Source organism: Budorcas taxicolor, chromosome 9, assembly GCF_023091745.1.
Source record: "Budorcas taxicolor isolate Tak-1 chromosome 9, Takin1.1, whole genome shotgun sequence".
In the NCBI taxonomy this organism is placed as follows: domain Eukaryota; kingdom Metazoa; phylum Chordata; class Mammalia; order Artiodactyla; family Bovidae; genus Budorcas; species Budorcas taxicolor.
In genome coordinates this window covers 19,844,602-19,862,192 of record NC_068918.1, presented here as the reverse complement: position 1 = coordinate 19,862,192, position 17,591 = coordinate 19,844,602, and the positions used below count along the sequence as shown (strand labels likewise).

At 40.0% G+C, this 17,591-nt stretch overlaps 1 protein-coding gene across 1 annotated transcript in view; it reads left to right on the top strand.

The window, feature by feature from the left end:
• The window catches only part of CLVS2 (clavesin 2), an 84,208-nt gene that overhangs the window by 48,046 nt on the left and 18,571 nt on the right, over positions 1-17,591 (top strand). The window contains exon 3 of the mRNA XM_052645967.1: positions 15,312-15,422. Within this exon, the coding sequence (XP_052501927.1) occupies positions 15,312-15,422 (111 nt within the window). The remainder of the gene's footprint in view (positions 1-15,311; positions 15,423-17,591) is intronic.

Here is a 17,591-nt window from a genome sequence, read left to right as displayed (position 1 = left end):
AAAAAATGGAATAACGCTTGTGTTTTTTCCTGTGGAATTAGTGTATAACCATGATTTACAAGTGATGATTTACTGGTGAGAGAAGAGATAAAGTTCTCTAAAGTTCTTCATAGATTTAGAAAGCCAACTATAGTGTATTTAAGATTCTTAAAACAAAATTAAAAATTGGGAAGTGGTGATCTATATTAAGATTACAACAATGGTAAGAACATCACAAAAGTCTCATATTCATGTGAGCAAGTGATAATCATGTACCATCTTGAGTGAGGAAAGGATCATTCCTTCGCTTTCTCTAGGTCTGCAGCTTTGTGAGCTGGAGCAGCCCGTGGCCAACACTGGCTTCAGGGTGACCAAGAGATGTTCTTTCTAGTCTGGAGTGGAAGTTGGAAGACTCTCTCAGTGCAAACAACCACCAGAGTAATGCAGTCAGATACCTCTGGCTTCAAAATGTTGGTGTGAGACCTGCTCTCCCTACAGCACATGTCCACTCATATTTTAAAGGAAATGATAATTTAATCCCTAAGAATCCTGTGGCCATTTCCCTAGTTATTTGCATTGGGAAGATACAGCCCTCCAGTGATCCCGCTAAGCTTTCTTTTATGTTTCCCAGAAAGGAGAATATCAGGCAACATCATCGCACTTGGATATCATTTCTAATTAACTTTAAAAAAGAAAACACCCTCAGACAAAACTGAAAAAGAACAAAGCTAGTACATCTCTATAATGGGAACTGAATTTTATAAAAGGAGAGTGACAAGGCAAAAGATAGATTTATTAGGAGTTATAGTGTCATAAAGTCTTCTTTAGCCAAATATTGATGCATATAGGATGAAGGAAAGTGGAATTTTTTAAAACAGAAATGTCAGAAATGATATGCATTTGCCCTTGGGTACAGCACATTCTATTGGTCACCCTTAAGAGAAATACATGTTGACACACTTGTATTTATGATAGACACTTTAAACAATAGCTGACCCTTGCCAGAGGTCCTAAAACAGATACTATAAAGTATGCAAATGAAAATCTAAGAACATCAATTTACAAATTTAAAAATTTAACATTGTACTTATATAAAATTTAATTTTATATTTTTAAAATATGGAAAGCTCTATTTTAACACATATTTGGATTTAAGAGTTTAGCCTTTAGAAGGGCAAAGTCATTTCAAATTATTTTCATATCTCAAACATTTTTAACTTTAAAGGAATGCCACATATTAATGGGAAATTAATGTACCCTATTCATCACTCTTTTAAATGATCCATCATGGTTAATCCATGTTTCTTAAAATACTTATTAAAATTAAGACACTGTTTTCTGAAGAATCATAAAAATTTAAATCTGTAATTTACATGCATTTTGTTTCAGAGATTGCTCATCAAATAAAAAGCTTTGCTAAGTGCTTATTTCAAAATGCAGTGTGATCTATCTTTGAAGGCTGACTTGTTTCCTGTAATAAGAATTTACTAATTTTTTCAACCATTCACTTTTTTCCCCCCTTTTTTCTCTGATGACGAACTCTAAATGTTATATAAACTGATTCTAGAAAGTGTTAATCATTATTGTTTCCCTACAAATCAGAGCAATTGCTTTTTGGGAGGTAAAATTTTGTTTCTTAACAATTCTTTGCCTCCAACCAAATTCTTTCATTGTATGCCTACCTAGGTCGCTTGAGGTTTTAATGGACAGTTAAGAAGTTAAGAGGATGGAGATGGAACAGCCTGCTGCACGTGTGCAATTTCAATGTAAACTCTTATCTCTGTACCAGGGTCAAAGTCCTGCATTTTCAATATGTTATTTGCATTTATTTACATACTGCTTATTACCAGTTATGAGGCAGGCACAGAAAAAGACATCCCAATTAGCTGATAATTAAATACTTTCCTGTGTGTCTTCTCACAGTTTGGCAGAAGGCACTAGTTAGAATGTTTTGGTAAAAATTCTTGTTTCCCTTGTGAACGCAATTGAATGACTTACCTGGATCTGTCTGTCCACTTCTGATGACACTAAACATACAGAATCACAACTAATTTTTGATTCCAGACACTGCTCAGGGTGCTAGTGTCAGGGAATGGGAGCAAGGCTTTGGAACTAGAACAAACATTTCATTTAGGAGTTTAACCTCCTTGAAGATGGTTATGACATGTAGTCAGATAGCTAATACTACACTCTAAAAGATGGATATGAGGCAGTAAGACACTAGTTCACCATCTAGGAAGGAAATCCTCAATATACATACTTAGGAAAACATGGTATGGTTAGCATGGCAAAGCAATCTTCAGAAGTTTGAACGAATCTGAAGGAAAATAATGTTGACTGTTGACTAAAAAATATAGTCACAACCTGAAAGAGAGTTATTTATTTATTTATTTTGGTGGGAATGTGTAGCTCTGAGAAAACTGCTCTAAGAAGGAAGGAAGGGAAGTCAGGGTATATACAAGTTTGCAACAAAGCGAACAGGCAATCTGAACATCAAAGATCAGGTGTCAGGTTAAGGAATTTAACCTTCTCTGTATGGGAAGATGCAAGCGTCTGGGCTCGCTGAATTCAGTCCTTTCATATGAACCCCAGCCGTCTGGGGCCCATCCTCTTTCCTTGTTCATCTGGCTTCTTGCATTCCCCAGCTCCTCAGCAGTTACTGTGGGTGGGGGGTGACAGCACCTGTTGGATCACAGTTTGGGGAGCCCGCATTCACATTTGGAGGCCAGAAATTGCTGATGGCCTGACATTTCTTGTTTGTTGATATGGCAGGAGATATTTTCATTTCACCTGATCCTACCTGAGGAATGTGCATATGTGCTTGGTCCTCAGTCGTGTCCGACTCTGCGATCCTGTGGACTGAAGCCCACCGAGCTCCTCTGTCCGTGGGATTTTCCAGGCAGGAGCACTGGAGTGGATTGCCATTGCCTTCTCAGGATCTTCCCGACCCAGGAATTGAACTCGTGTCTCTTACGTCTCTTGCATTGGCAGGCAGATTCTTTACCACTGAGCCACCTGGGAATCCCACCTAAGGAACCAGTAGTGTCAGTTGCTATAATAATCTCCTTCTACTTTCTATATCTGCTCATACTTTTAGAGAGAATGGTGTTGCATATGTTGAATACGTATATGCCATTATTTAAAAAAACTATTTTCATAATTCCTGACTATTAGATAGAGTTTCTATATAAAATTTAACTGAAAAAAAAAAAAGGAAGCCTATCCCAAGATGCTTAGAGTATTGCTTTTGTCTCTGGTTGGTAAAATTATGAGTGACTTTTTAAAAATTATACTTATTTTGTGTTAAAAATTTCTGCAACAAGCATGTTTTATATTTATACTAAAAGCATCATAAAAGAATAGTGTATTATTTTTTATTCTAATGTAACTTTAGGGATAGAGTTATGGAATTAAAGATCTAATTTCTAGGTGCTGGTGTATTCTCACTAAATGCATTTTGCCATAGCACATACAGTAGTTGAAACTAAGTGCTATAGAAAAGTGCAAAAAAAGATGAAAAGAAAAGCATTTAAAAAAGCTGAATAGATTTAATTCTGAATGGGTGAACTACAAGTTGAATTTTTGCCTGTATTCACATGGAGGACAATTCTTAACACAGTTGAAAAGTTTAGGAATCCTGGACCATGTGGTTTAGGATTTCTAACTAGTCTTACTTGTGAAACAAGACCAAAATTGTGGATTTAATAATAGAAAGTTCATTTTCCTCACATTTATGATGTCAGACTTTACACCAGAAATTATATTGATTTATGCTCTTAAATCTGACAGTTTATTCATAGTAGTAGTAATCTTATTACACAATTTTTATAGTTCATCAAGGTTGGTTAAAAAATTCAAGTAATATGCTAATACAGTCTCTGGCTTTTTTCTTGAATGGTTAGATATTTGGAGCAAACATTTTTTTTTTTTGCTAGAAATATGTGAATAATCAGTTATCTATATTTGACACATACAAATACGTTTGTCATTGTGGTGGTGTTTAGTCATTAAATCATGTCTGACTCTTTTGCAGCCACATGAACTACCAGGCTCCTCTGTCCATGAGATTCCCCAGGCAAGAATACTGAAGTGGCTTGCCATTTCCTTCTCCAGGGGATCTTCCCTCCTAGGGATCAAACCCATGTCTCCTGCTTGGCAGGCAGATTCTTTACCACTGAGCTACCTGGGTGGCCCCATAAATATGTTAACTCCTCCATATAGTGCCAATGGTGCCAATGTCTATAGTGTCTATAGTTTTTCTGTGCCAACGAGGAGATGGTAAGGCTTTGCTTTAACTGAGCTTGTTTTGAAATTGTTTGTCAAGGCAGTCACCTCTTAAAGAAACTCACATACTACAGGATAAAAGTATTTCCAAATCCATTTTCTCCCACAGAATGATATTTATTTAAGTTTATGGTCAACAAAGGATGAGATGATTGGATGGCATCACTGACTCAATGGACATAGTTTGAGCAAGCTCCAGGAGTTGGTGATAGACAGGGAAACCTGGTGTGCTGCAATTCATGGGGTCACAAAGAGTCGGACCTGACTGAGTGACTGAACTGAACTGAATGGTCTACAGAGGCTTGGAGAGATGCTGAATTCCACTAGAGCTTTAGTGGGTCACATTTGCATTTAACTGAAGAATTTAGATAGTTTGTGCATTAAGCCCAAATGTTCTGCTCAAGGGAAAATGAATGGGAGCAGGTGAATTGGCAAAAGCTCTTGGAGGATAGAAATTCTATTAACTTTCTTCAGCCCTTTTTGGCCCTTCTCATTAATTGCAAAGCATTTCTTGTTTCATTGTCTCCAGTGAACAGCAATGTGCCCAGCAGAGCCAATGATTAGCATATTGTATTTTCTTGATATTTTTATTATTGTTTTGTACTCTGTAGTGTTGAAGGAGGGAATGACAACCCACTCCAATATTCTTGTCTGGAGAACTCCATGGACAGAGGGGCCTGGTGTGCTACAGTCCATAGGGTCGCAAAGAGTAGGACACAACTGAAGTAACTTAGCACCGATACATGCACTCTGTAGTGTTATTTAAGGCCAAGCAACTGGCACCCCACTCCAGTACTCTTGCCTGGAAAATCCTATGAACGAAGGAGCCTGGTAGGCTGCAGTCCATGGGGTCGCTAAGAGTCGGATACGACGGAGGGACTTCACTTTCACTTTCCACTTTCATGCATTGGAGAAGGAAATGGCAACCCACTCCAGTGTTCTCGCCTGGAGAATCCCAGGGACGGGGGAGTCTGGTGGGCTGCCGTCAATGGGTTCGCACAGAGTCGGACACGACTGAAGTGACTTAGCAGCAGCAGCAGCACCTGCCCAGTAAGCCATATTGTAAAATGTCATCTGTGGTCATTTCCGCTTGTGTAGAGGGAGCGTGCATTGTTAACTTGGTAGCTTAGTACCAAGGAGGTGTGCTGAACGAGTAACACCAATGGTTAGCCATAGCAACCCTATTAAATGTTGTTCCCATTTTGCAGATAAAGAAATTGTAGCTCAGAGAATGTGGCTTACCTAGATAGCATATTAAAAAGCAGAGATATTACTTTTCCAACAAAGTGGTCATGTATTGATGTGAGAGTTGGACTATAAAGAAAGCTGAGCACCGAAGAATTGATGCTTTTGAACTGTGGTGTTGGAGAAGACTCTTGAGAGTCCCTTGGTCTGCAAGGAGATCCAACCAGTCCATCCTAAAGGAGATCAGTCCTGGGTATTCATTGGAAGGACTGATGTTGAAGCTGAAACTCCAATACTTTGGCCACTTGATGCGAAGAGCTGACTCATTTGAAAAGACCCTGATGCTGGTAAGGATTGAAGGCAGGAGGAGAAGGGGACAACAGAGGATGAGATGGTTGGATGGCATCACCGACTTGATGGACATGGGTTTGGGTGAACTCTGGGAGTTGGTGATGGACAGGGAGGCCTGGCGTGCTGTGATTCATGGGGTCGCAAAGAGTAGGACACGACTGAGCAACTGAACTGAACTGAACTGAAATAATAAATATCAAGATCTAATTCATTTAATAAATATTCATCTAGCTTTGCTCTGGGACACACAGGTATATACACACATTTTAAAAACACTAGGAGTATAAGGGTGAATCAAGCACAGTCTGGATCAACATTCAGTGCACAAAACAGAAATCTCTGGATAGTTCAAGTGGATTTAAATGCAGAGAGTGAGTGCCTGAAACCTCATTGGAAGAGCAGGAGGAATGAGAAATAGGGAGGACTGTGACTACTCTCTTGTTTTGAGGTCACAACCTTACAGATGAGATTCAGAGCTCAGTAAACAAATGTCTTTACCTTCTTTTACTGACTGATGTCCCAGCAGACTTTTACCTGCCAAAGTGACAGCTACACAGTGGAAGATCATGTCCAGATTCTGCTGTAAACAACTGCTCCTCTAGAGCTTGCTTTTGTTGTTATTCAGTCATTATGTCATGTCCAGCTGTTTTGTGCCTCCATGTACTTTAGGCTCCTCTGTCCATAGAATTTCCCAGGCAAGAATACTGGAGTGGGTTGCCCTTTCCTTCTCCAGCGGAGCTTCCCGACCCAGGGATCAAACCTGCATCTCCTGCACTGGCAGACAGATTCTCTATCCCCGAGCCCTTGGGGAAGCCTGGTGCCTTTTAGCAGCTGTCATTGTACAGAAAGGTGACTGCTGCCTCCTTTTAGTCCTTTAAATCTTACTCAAGTAGATCTCATGTAGATCTCTCCTAATAAGAACACTAGTAGTAAGATTCCTATGGTTTAACCTTCCATGCCCTGCTTTCTTAGGTGGACATGAAGTGGGTGGAAATGGATAGCTGGCCCAGCACCAACAGATCATATGGAAAACTTTGAGTGCAGAGAAGAGCTCACAGTTTAGTAGTGAAAGCAGATAAATTAAGAGACAATTTTAGTATCTCATGGTAGGTGCAGTGATGGACTCCAGCACTGTGATGGTAGAGGTAGGCTTTTATGGGAGAGTAGTGGGATGAGGCTACCAGTGGCTCAGATGGTAAACAGTCTGCCTGCAAAGCAGGAGACCCGGATTCAATCCCTGGGTCAGGAATATTCCCTGGAGAAGGAAATGGCAACCCACTCCAGTATTCTTGCCTGGAGAATCCCATGGATGGAGGAGCCTGGCAGGCTACAGTCCATGGGATTGTAAAGAGTCGACACAATTGAGCGACTTCACTTTCACTTTACTTTCTTTCAGTGGGATGAGAAGTGAGGAAAAGGATCAAAAAAGCTTCCTGGAGAAGATGCTATCTGAGCTGATTCTTAAGGGTTCAGCATGAGCAGATTATTTTAAAAAGGGGGGGAAAAGAAGTAGAATCAACAAATAATAAAACAGCACATGAATATGAACAGACATGAAGGGGATGGAAGGAAGTGACATGGCACTAAGCAGAGAGATGGGGACAGTGGTTTCAGATTTTCCTGGGATCACATTGGCGTCATATGGAAGGTGAATATGAAAATATGAAGCTGCGCAGCATCGGGTATAAATACTGCAGGACTTGGGCTGTGGTAAGAAGTGAAGGGATCAGACTTCTGGTTTTCAGTTTCACATATAAAAAGCTTGAAAGTTGCTACTCTGTCCTAACAAGGAAAAAATGGAACAGGTTGAAGTCAACGACTATTCTTAGGTTTTTGAAGATGATACAAGGATACAAGGCAATCCCCTACCTCCAAGACTGGAGAAACAGGTGAATACAGGCAGTCTTGGCTTAGTGGGGCAGAAACCCTCGATCAGAAACCAACGTGGGAACCAGTGCTGGAGCCTGAATTATAATTGACAAGCTGCTGGAGGCTCATTGTACAAAATGCTGAGTGAAAAACTCCAGTGAGGGTGCAGGTATAGGGGGCCATCCACACTTTGGTGAGATTTACCTCCAGAATCTTGACCCAAGTTCTCTCAGTAAGTATTTGAGAAAAATCCCCTTGTGTGTGCTTTGGGGGTGGGGAAAAGGAACCGTTTTTAAATATGCCAGAGCACTGTGCTCTGGCCATCAAGGCTTGCTCTCAGAACACACGACCTCTGCACTTAAAGAGCTCACAGTTTGTAAATTAAGAGACGGTTTTAGTATCTCCTGGTAGGTACAGGTAACCAGAGCCCAACCGCCTGGGTATTATTAGAATATAACTGACCTATGTGGAGAAGGAAATGACAACTCACTCTAGTATTCTTGCCTGGAGAATCCCATGGACAGAGGAGCCTGGCAGGCTACTGTTCATGGGGTCACAAGAGTTGGACACGACTTAGCGACTAAACTGCCACAACTGATCTAAGGAAAGAAAATTCCCAGTTTTAGTCTTCCACATGGGAGAAGAGAAATACCCAACTCTGGGTGCTTTAGCCATGTTGTTCTACCTAAGTGGGGAGAAAAAAATTAACAAAAACCAAATACTTGGGAGTGCACAGTCCAGTGACAGGATCATTAAAAGCACGAGAGCTAGTCCGCTGGACTATAGAATGCTTTACCCTGCCCCACACCTTACCGTTATACCACTGAAGGCTTTTTACAATAGTTCCTTTTATCTGGTAGGTCATGCCTGGCTATCATGAGAAAATTATAATGCATAGCTGAAAAAAGGTAGAAAGCACAATTTGAAGAGACAGAATAATCATCAGAATGATACATGGCAGGGGTGCTGGAATTATTAAATTGGGAATTTAAACAACTATGAGGCATATGCTAAGGGCTTTATTAGATAAACTGGAAAGCAGTTTAATAGATAATCTGGGTAGTGTAAGTCAAGAGATGGGAAGTCTAAAAAAGAACCAAGAAAGAAATGCTAGAGATCAAAAACACTGTGACAAAAATGAGGGATGCCTTTGATAGACTTTTTAGTAGACTGGACACAGTAAGGAAGAATCCCTGAGCTTGAGGATATATCAATAGAAACCTCAAAAACCGAAATGCGAAGAGAACCAAGGGAAAAAAGCAGAACAGAATATCCAAGGACTGCAGGGCAGCTACAAAAGATGTATCATACGTATAATGGTAACACCGCAAGCAGGAGAGAGAGAGAGAGGAAATGAATGGTGTCACAGTGAGGAAAGGAAAGAATCAGGTGTTCTGTCCTTGTTGTGGACCTGGATGCCTGAGAGGACACAGGCGGTATTGTTAGAATTTTAACCCAAGTCTACTTGATTTCAAAGTCAGTGCTTTTCTTTCTCTTTTATACCATCTTAACTGTGACCAAGTTATTCTGTACTTAAAGATGTGCCTAATGCCATCATTTGTAAGTTATGTGCTTATGTGTGCATATTCCTTTTTCACATTAGAAGAAGCATGACCTTCAGGTGATTCTCAAAGGTGAAAAGTCTCTGGGCTAAGACTTTTGGTTAATAAACCGTTAACTGTTGTTCATTCCCTTTTGTTCTAGAGATCAAAATGCTCACTCAGGAGTATATTTTAAAAGTGTACCAAGTAGTTCTGCTTTAGGCAGTGCTGTAGGTTAAAAATTCTTCAAGAACGCCCTGCCATGAAACACCAAAGTCTTGAATAAATCACAATGAAAATATGTCTAGATGATCTACTGAACTCTAGTGAACATAAGACAAGTCCCAACAGAGACTAGCACACAGAGTCTACTTGAAAGAAAAAAAGAATTTAAGTGAAGTTTGAATGGTTCTGCAGGTAAATGTTGACTGTAAGAACCTAGGTGGCGCTAGTGGTAAAGAATCCACCTGCCAATGCAGGAGACAAGAGATGAGGGTTCAGTCCCTGGGTTGGAAAGATCTCCTGGAAGAGGGTATGGCAACCCACTCCAGTATTCCTGCCTAGAAAATTCCATGGGTAGAGGAACCTGGTGCATTCCATGGGGCTGAAAGAGTTGGATGCAACTGAGCACACACACACACACACACACAAGAACCTAGAATTTTGGAGAGTAATGGTTGCTGGGGCTGTGGGGTTGGCAGGAGCAGGCCTGAGGCTTGCACACACTGAGGGCAAGTTGGTGACTGATGAGAACCTGCATTCCTCCAGTGCTACATCCTTAGGGGAAGGTTGTGCTGGGAAAATCCCAGCTGGCCAGGAAACCTTTAAGGAAACCTGTCTGCCTCTCCCATGCATGCTTGCTCAGTTGCTTCAGTCGTGTCCGACTCTTTGCAACCCCATGTACAATAGCTTGCCAGGCTCCTCGGTCCATGGGATTTTTCTGGCAAGAATACTGGAGTGGGTTGCCGTGCGCTTCTCCAGAGGATCTTCCCAACCCAAGGATCGAACCCCCATCTCCTGCTTCTCCGGCATTGCAGACAGATTCCTCATTGCCAAGCCACCAGGGAAGTCCGCCTCTTCCATATTCAGGTATAAAGATAATAAGAGTAATAATATTAGTATTTGTAATGATGATGATAGTAGTCTTCCCTGATATTCTGAAGTAATAATTGTCTCATGTGTCTGACATTTGCACATACATGCCTTCTATAGGCAGAGAAACTGTGAGATGAGAATTTAAATTATAGCCAAACTAGGTTGATAGAACCTGGTAGGAGCTGATACAGATCTTGCCTGGAGAGAAGCATCCTCAAGATAGCTCTTTCAGGATTCCCAATGATTAATAGTAGCCAAATATAAACTCACTGTAAATAAGATATCATGAACAAGATCAGCAGAGACAAGCCCTCAAGGACTCAGAAGCAGAATACCTCTGAGTAAAATGGTTATGCTATCAAACAAGTTATTAATGATGGAATTACAAAGAGCAAAGACCAAGCAACTAGCAAATTAAAGTGTCAAGAGAACCTATTTTATACCCATTAGATTGGCATTAGGAAGACTGACAATACCAAGTGTATGAGGAACAGCCAGAACTTCCCTGCATTGCTGGTGGAAGGGAGAGTATAAATCGGTACAATTTGATCTCACCTCTTCTAACTGAAGAGGAACTAAAGAGCTTCTTGATGAAGGTGAAAGAGGAGAGTGAAAAAGCTGGCTTAAAACTCAACATTCAGAAAACTAAGATCATGGCATCCAGTCCTATCGCTTCATGGCAAATAGATAGGGAAACAATGGAAACAGTGACAAACTTTCATTTCTTGGGCTCCAAAATCACTGCAGATGGTGACTGTAGTCACAAAATTAAAAGACACTTGCTCCTTGGAAGAAAAGCTATGAACAACCTGCTGCTGCTGCTAAGTTGCTTCAGTCGTGTCCGACTCTGTGCGACCCCATAGACAGCAGCCCACCAGGCTCCCCCATCCCTGGGATTCTCCAGGCAAGAACACTGGAGTGGGTTGCCATGTCCTTCTCCAATGCATGAAAGTGAAAAGTGAAAGTGAAGTCGCTCAGTCATGTCTGACTCTTAGTGACCCCATGCACCGCAGCATACCAGACTCCTCCATCCATGGGATTTTCCAGGCAAGAGTACTGGAGTGGGTTGCCATTGCCTTCTCTGATGAACAACCTAGACAGCACAATAAAAAGCAAAGACATCACTTTACCAACAAAGGTCCATCTAGTCAAAGCTATGGTTTTTCCAGTAGTCATGTATGGATGTGAGAGTTGGCCCATAAGGAAGGCTGAGTGCCGAGGAATTGATGCTTTCAAACCCTGGTGCTGGAGAAGACTCCTGAGAGTCACTTGGACAGCAAGGAGAGCAAACCAGTCACTCTTAAAGGAAATCAACCTTGAATACTCACTGGAAGGACTGATGCTGATGTTGAAGCTGAAGCTCCAATACTTTGGCCACCTAGTGCGAAGAGCCAACTCATTGGAAGAGACCTTGATGCTCAGAAAGACTGAGGTCAAGACTAGAAGGAGGCTGCAGAGAATGAGATGGTTATATAGTATCATAACTTAATGGACATGAGTTTGATCAAATTCTGGGAGATGGAGAAGGCCAGGAAAGCCTGGAGTGCTGCAGTCCACGGGGTCACAGAGAGTTGGACATGACTTTACGACTGGACAGCAGCCATGCAATGGTGTGCTATACAATAGTGACAGCGAACTGTAGCTACACACAAAGTATTTGTATTTCAGACCAACAAACCTCAATAACACCATTATGTGATGACATTCACTATGACGTTTGTAAAGTTTACGTGGTGCCTGCTAAGTCACTTCAATTGAATCTGACTCCTTGCGACCCAATGGACAGTAGCCCATCAGGCTCCTCTGTCCATGGGATTCTCTAAGTAAGAATACTAGAGTGGGTTACCATGCCCTCTTCCAGGGAATCTTCCCAACCCAGGGCTCTAACTCGCATCTCCTGCAGCTCCTGCATTGCAGGCAGGTTTTTACTGCTGAGCCACCCAGGGAAGCCTGGTATATTTGTATATGTAGTATTCTTGCCTGAGAGAGAAGCTTGGTGAGCTACAATTCATGGTCTCTGAAAGATTCAGACATGACTGAGCAACTAACACACATAGCAAAATAATAAAATATTAAAAAAAATATGCAAAATATAAAATAATAAACATGATATATAGTCATAATATTTATAATATAAAATATAAGCAAAAGAAATGCTTATATTTGAAATAAAATATGAAATTTTAAAATGTGGGTAAGTGAAAGAATATGAAAATACAGTGGGCTTCAAGGTTACCAGCATATTCTATTTCTTAAGCTGAATGGAGGGCACATTTTAGTATTCTTTTTGCTGTGTATACTTTATTTATCTTCTTTTTATGTATAAAAATATCATGATTTAAAAACAACTATGTCTTCTTTTTTCTGGAACTCTCTTGCTTTTTCCATGTTGGCAATTTGATCTCTGGTTCCTCTGCCTTTTCTAAAACCAGCTTGAACATCAGGAAGTTCACAGTTCATGTATTGCTGAAGCCTGCCTTGGAGAATTTTGAGCATTACTTTACTAGCATGTGAGATGAATGCAATTGTGCGGTAGTTTGAACATTCTTTGGCATTGCCTTTCTTTGGGATTGGAATGAAAAAGGAGTACGTCAAGGCTGTATATAGTCACCCTGCTTATTTAACTTATATTTAGAGTACATCATGAGAAACGCTGGACTGGAAGAAACACAAGCTGGAATCAAGATTGCCGGGAGAAATATCAATCACCTCAGATATGCAGATGACACCACCCTTATGGCAGAAAGTGAAGAGGAACTAAAAAGCTTGATGAAAGTGGAAGTGGAGAGTGAAAAAGTTGGCTTAAAGCTCAACATTCAGAAAACGAAGATCATGGCATCCAGTCCCATCACTTCATGGGAATAGATGGGGAAACAATGAAAATAGTGTCAGACTTAACTTTTTGGGGTTCCAAAATCACTGCAGATGGTGACTGCAGCCATGAAATTAAAACACGCTTACTCCTTGGAAGAAAAGTTATGACCAACCTAGATAGCATATTCAAAAGCAGAGACATTACTTTGCCGACTAAGGTCCGTCTAGTCAAGGCTATGGTTTTTCCTGTGGTCATGTATGGATGTGAGAGTTGGACTGTGAAGAAGGCTGAGTGCTGAAGAATTGATGCTTTTGAATTGTGGTGTTGGAGAAGACTCTTGCGAGTCCTTTGGACTGCAAGGAGATCCAACCAGTCCATTCTGAAGGACATCAGCCCTGGGATTTCTTTGGAAGGACTGATGCTAAAGCTGAAACTCCAATACTTTGGCCACCTCATGAGAAGAGTTGACTCATTGGAAAAGACTCTGATGCTGGGAGGGATTGGGGGCAGGAGGAGAAGGGGATGACAGAGGATGAGATGGCTGGATGGCATCACGGACTCGATGGACGTGCGTCTGAATGAACTTTGGGAGTTGGTGATGGACAGGGAGGCCTGGCGTGCTGCGGTTCATGGGGTCGAAAAGAGTTGGACACTACTGAGCGACTGAACTGAACTGAACTGATGTCTTCTTTTCTACCTGATTCATTTGATCTTTTGATGAATGAAAACCACAAATTTATAAAAGAAGTAAGACACTGACATACAACAGGACACATTTTACCAATTTATTATTAGAAGTACTGTGGTGTTTTCATAGTGTATTATTCTCAGAGACAGAAATTTCTTTGCCAAAATGTTTGTTGACTCAAAAGCCACTGTACAAAATCACTAATTAATGTCTAATGCTCATAAAATGAAAGCGTTAGTCGTTCAGTCATTTCTGACTCTTTGCAACCCCATGGACTATAGCCTGCTAGGATCTTCTGTCCTTGGAATTCTCCAGGCAAGAATACTGGAGTCACTAGCCATTCCCTTCTCCAGGGGATCTTTCCCACCAGGGGATCAAACCCAAGTCTCCTGCTTGCAGGCTACTTCTTTACTGTCTGAGCCAACCAAGCCCTTAATGCTCATGTGTTTCCTAAAAACAAAATAGAGTTTTCAAGTCTTTTGAATCTTATTCAAGAGAAAATTTAAATTAAGAAAATAGATTTACAATTATTTCAGTTTCTTTTCCTTTGTTCCTATTTATGCTCTATGTAGTACCCAGAAATATGTTAATTATTATGATGCCACTCAAGAGAGACGTCTAGTGGATGGATTTTTAAAAGGAGACTTTTGTCGTCAGCTCAGCATGGAATTTTGAACCATCAGGTGCATTTATGCAGAATCTGAGGACTGTCAAATGTTGTAAATCTGTTTGATTTAAGGATTCTATTCAGATTTGGGGGTGGACTTGAGATGCACTTGGTTAGTCACAGATGGGAAGAAAACACCTCTGCATCACTTCAAATGCAAATCTCGCACAGGAGAGTTCTTACTGGAAGAGAAGCTGGCTTTGTGATAGCCCCAGTTTCCTCCTGTGGGATGAGAACAGAGCATGTGAGTTTCATTTACCCTGACAAAATGGGTGTGCAAATTTTCTTTCACTACACTTCCAGGTTTTTATTTTGCTTAAGCACATTTCCTTTTTTTGGTACCTGGAATAAGGAGAGTGTTCATAGTAAAGTTGATAATAAAGAGAATAAAATGAGTCTGATATGTGACAGTCTTTACATTATAGATGTCTACATTGAAAGTTAATCAAACAGTTTAATTTAAACATAATTTAATATACATATATCCAACATAGAGTCATTGTGCAACGAATTTTTCAGGTCTTTTATTTATATTTCTTGGTTTATAATGACTATCAGGAATTTGAAGGCTTGAAATGTGGCACTCTTAAAAACACTGAAATCCCTATCAACAACCGGTTCTTGAGAAAGATGTGGTTTATTACATACTCCTTCAGTTTCCATATGAAATTTACAGTGTTAATTGCAGTAAGGCTCTTTTTTCTTTTTCTCCTTTGCTATACAGATGATCTCATTTAAGTGTGTGAAATAACAAATTTGTTCACCATAACGCCTTCCCTTAACCTTCTCAATGTTTTAAAGTGTGTTTTGATATTTTCCCCCTCCGTGTTACTCTAGGATAGTTTCCCAGCACGATTTGGAGGAATTCATTTTGTTAACCAACCATGGTACATCCATGCCCTGTACACCGTGATCCGGCCTTTCCTGAAGGAGAAGACTCGGAAAAGGGTATTTGTTTGCTTCTTTGTTTTTGTTTGTTTGTTTGTTTCCTTTCCCTCCTCATTCAATAAGTTATCATGCACACTGTGTGTATAACGTTTGCTACAGCAAAAGTGTGCTTCTATACTGAATGTAGCTATTTAACATAAAAGATAGTTTATGAAATTTAAAACCTTGTGACTAATTCTGAACAGTGTATCTGTAAAAGAAATATTTGAAAACTAACTCTCTTCCTTTTCCACAAATGGGGAGAACATTTTAGCACATTCATCATATATTAAAGCCTCAGTTTAAAAGTAAAAAAAAAAATTATGCCATGTTACTGTATTGTTATTGGTATACTTAATTTCAAGTAACATTTAGACAGAAGTTTTTTATATGTTGATAAATGGGTGTTAGTAATTTCACAATATGTATTGCATTATATATGGTGAATTTTGTAATATTTAATATAATTCTGTAGTGATTGTCATGAGCAATCATACATTACAGACAGAATGTTCATGTGTAGAAATTTTAATGTTTCTTTAAATTACAGGTTACTTGAATTCCAAGATTCAGTTTTATCCAACAACTACGATATTCAAAGTATGCTCCAAAATAATCATTTTTCTGAGAATACAAAAATTTATGTAACTCATTTAACATAGTGCATGTGCTCAGTCCCTCAGCCGTGGCCAACTCTTTATGACTCCATGGACTGCAGCCCACCTGGCTCCTCTGTCCATGGAATTTTTCTGGACAAGAATACGAAGCAGGTTTCCATTTCCTCCTCCAGGGGATCTCCCTGACCCAGGGATGGAACCTGCATCTCTTGTGTCTCCTACATTGGCAGGTGGGTTCTTCACCAGTATGCCAGCTGGGAAGCCCCCATACTATAATACCAAACACATTAATCATTATAATGATTTTAAAGTGCATTTAATATACATTATTTCATCTTATCTTGCAAACATCTCTGAAAAGTATGATTAGTAGCATCATTTTCTATTTAAAGCTGCGGAAAGTAAGTTTTAGGATGGGTAAATAACTTGCTTACTCATTTACACAGCTGTAAAGTTGTAGAGTTAACATTTGAATCCAAATAGCTTCGCATTTAGAGATATTTTTACCACTGTGCTGTGACCAATTTTCAAATGATTAGTTCCACAGTAAAATATAGTTACTTCTAAATCCATACAGAAGATAATTTTCTATGTTTCTCAGTGAATGAGAAGGCACTTCAGGTATTTTAGTGACATAAAAGCCTTCCTGTAAGTGTGAAAGTGAAGTCATTTTTAGGTGTGTGTTGGTTTCAAACATTTGTGAACAGAGAGTTTTCTGCTTATGAATTTGTTGAACATGTTTTAGTAATTTAGGAGGAAGAATTCTGCAGACAATGGTAGTTTATATTAGGAATTATGTCTGTCACCAAGATTCAAGTTAATTTGTTGTTGTTCAGTTGCTAGGTCACATCTGACTCTTTGCAACCCCATGGATTGCAGCATGCCAGGATTCCCTGTCCTTCAGTATCTCCTGGAGTTCGCTCAAACTCATGTCCATTGAGTCAATGACGCCATCCAACTATCTCATCTTCTGTTGCCCCCTTCTCCTCCTGCTCTCAATCTTTGCCAGCAAAAGAGTCTTTTCCAATGAATCAGCTCTTTGTATCAGGTAGCCAGAGTATTGGAGTTTCAGGTTCGACATCAGTCCTTCCAATGAATATTTGTAAATCAAGTTAATTTGCAATTTATAGTTCAAAACAATGGATGTCATGCCTCAGAAATAACATTTTCAAACAATCTTTTGTGAAGGGATGATCAGGTGATCCAAAGTACCTGCTGGGGTTTTTAGTACAAATTATACCTGTGAGCGCGAATGTAGCTTTCACTCTATACCATGTCCTGTTCTAAGTACTTTCGATATGTTAACTCATTTAGTCCTTCCAACAAGTCTTTAGGGTAAGCATTATTATTTTTCTCCTTTTATAGATGGGAAAATGAGGCATGGAAGGTGAAACCATTTGCTCTAAATCTCAGCTAGGAAATAGCAGAACTAAAAATACAGATTTCCTGGGAAGACTGTTCCAGGTGCAGGGAATAGCAAAGGCAGTGGTTCTTGAGTAGAAACAAGCCTGGAATATTTGACAAATAGCAAGAAGGCCTTCCCCAGGTGGCACTAGTGGTAAAGAACCCACCT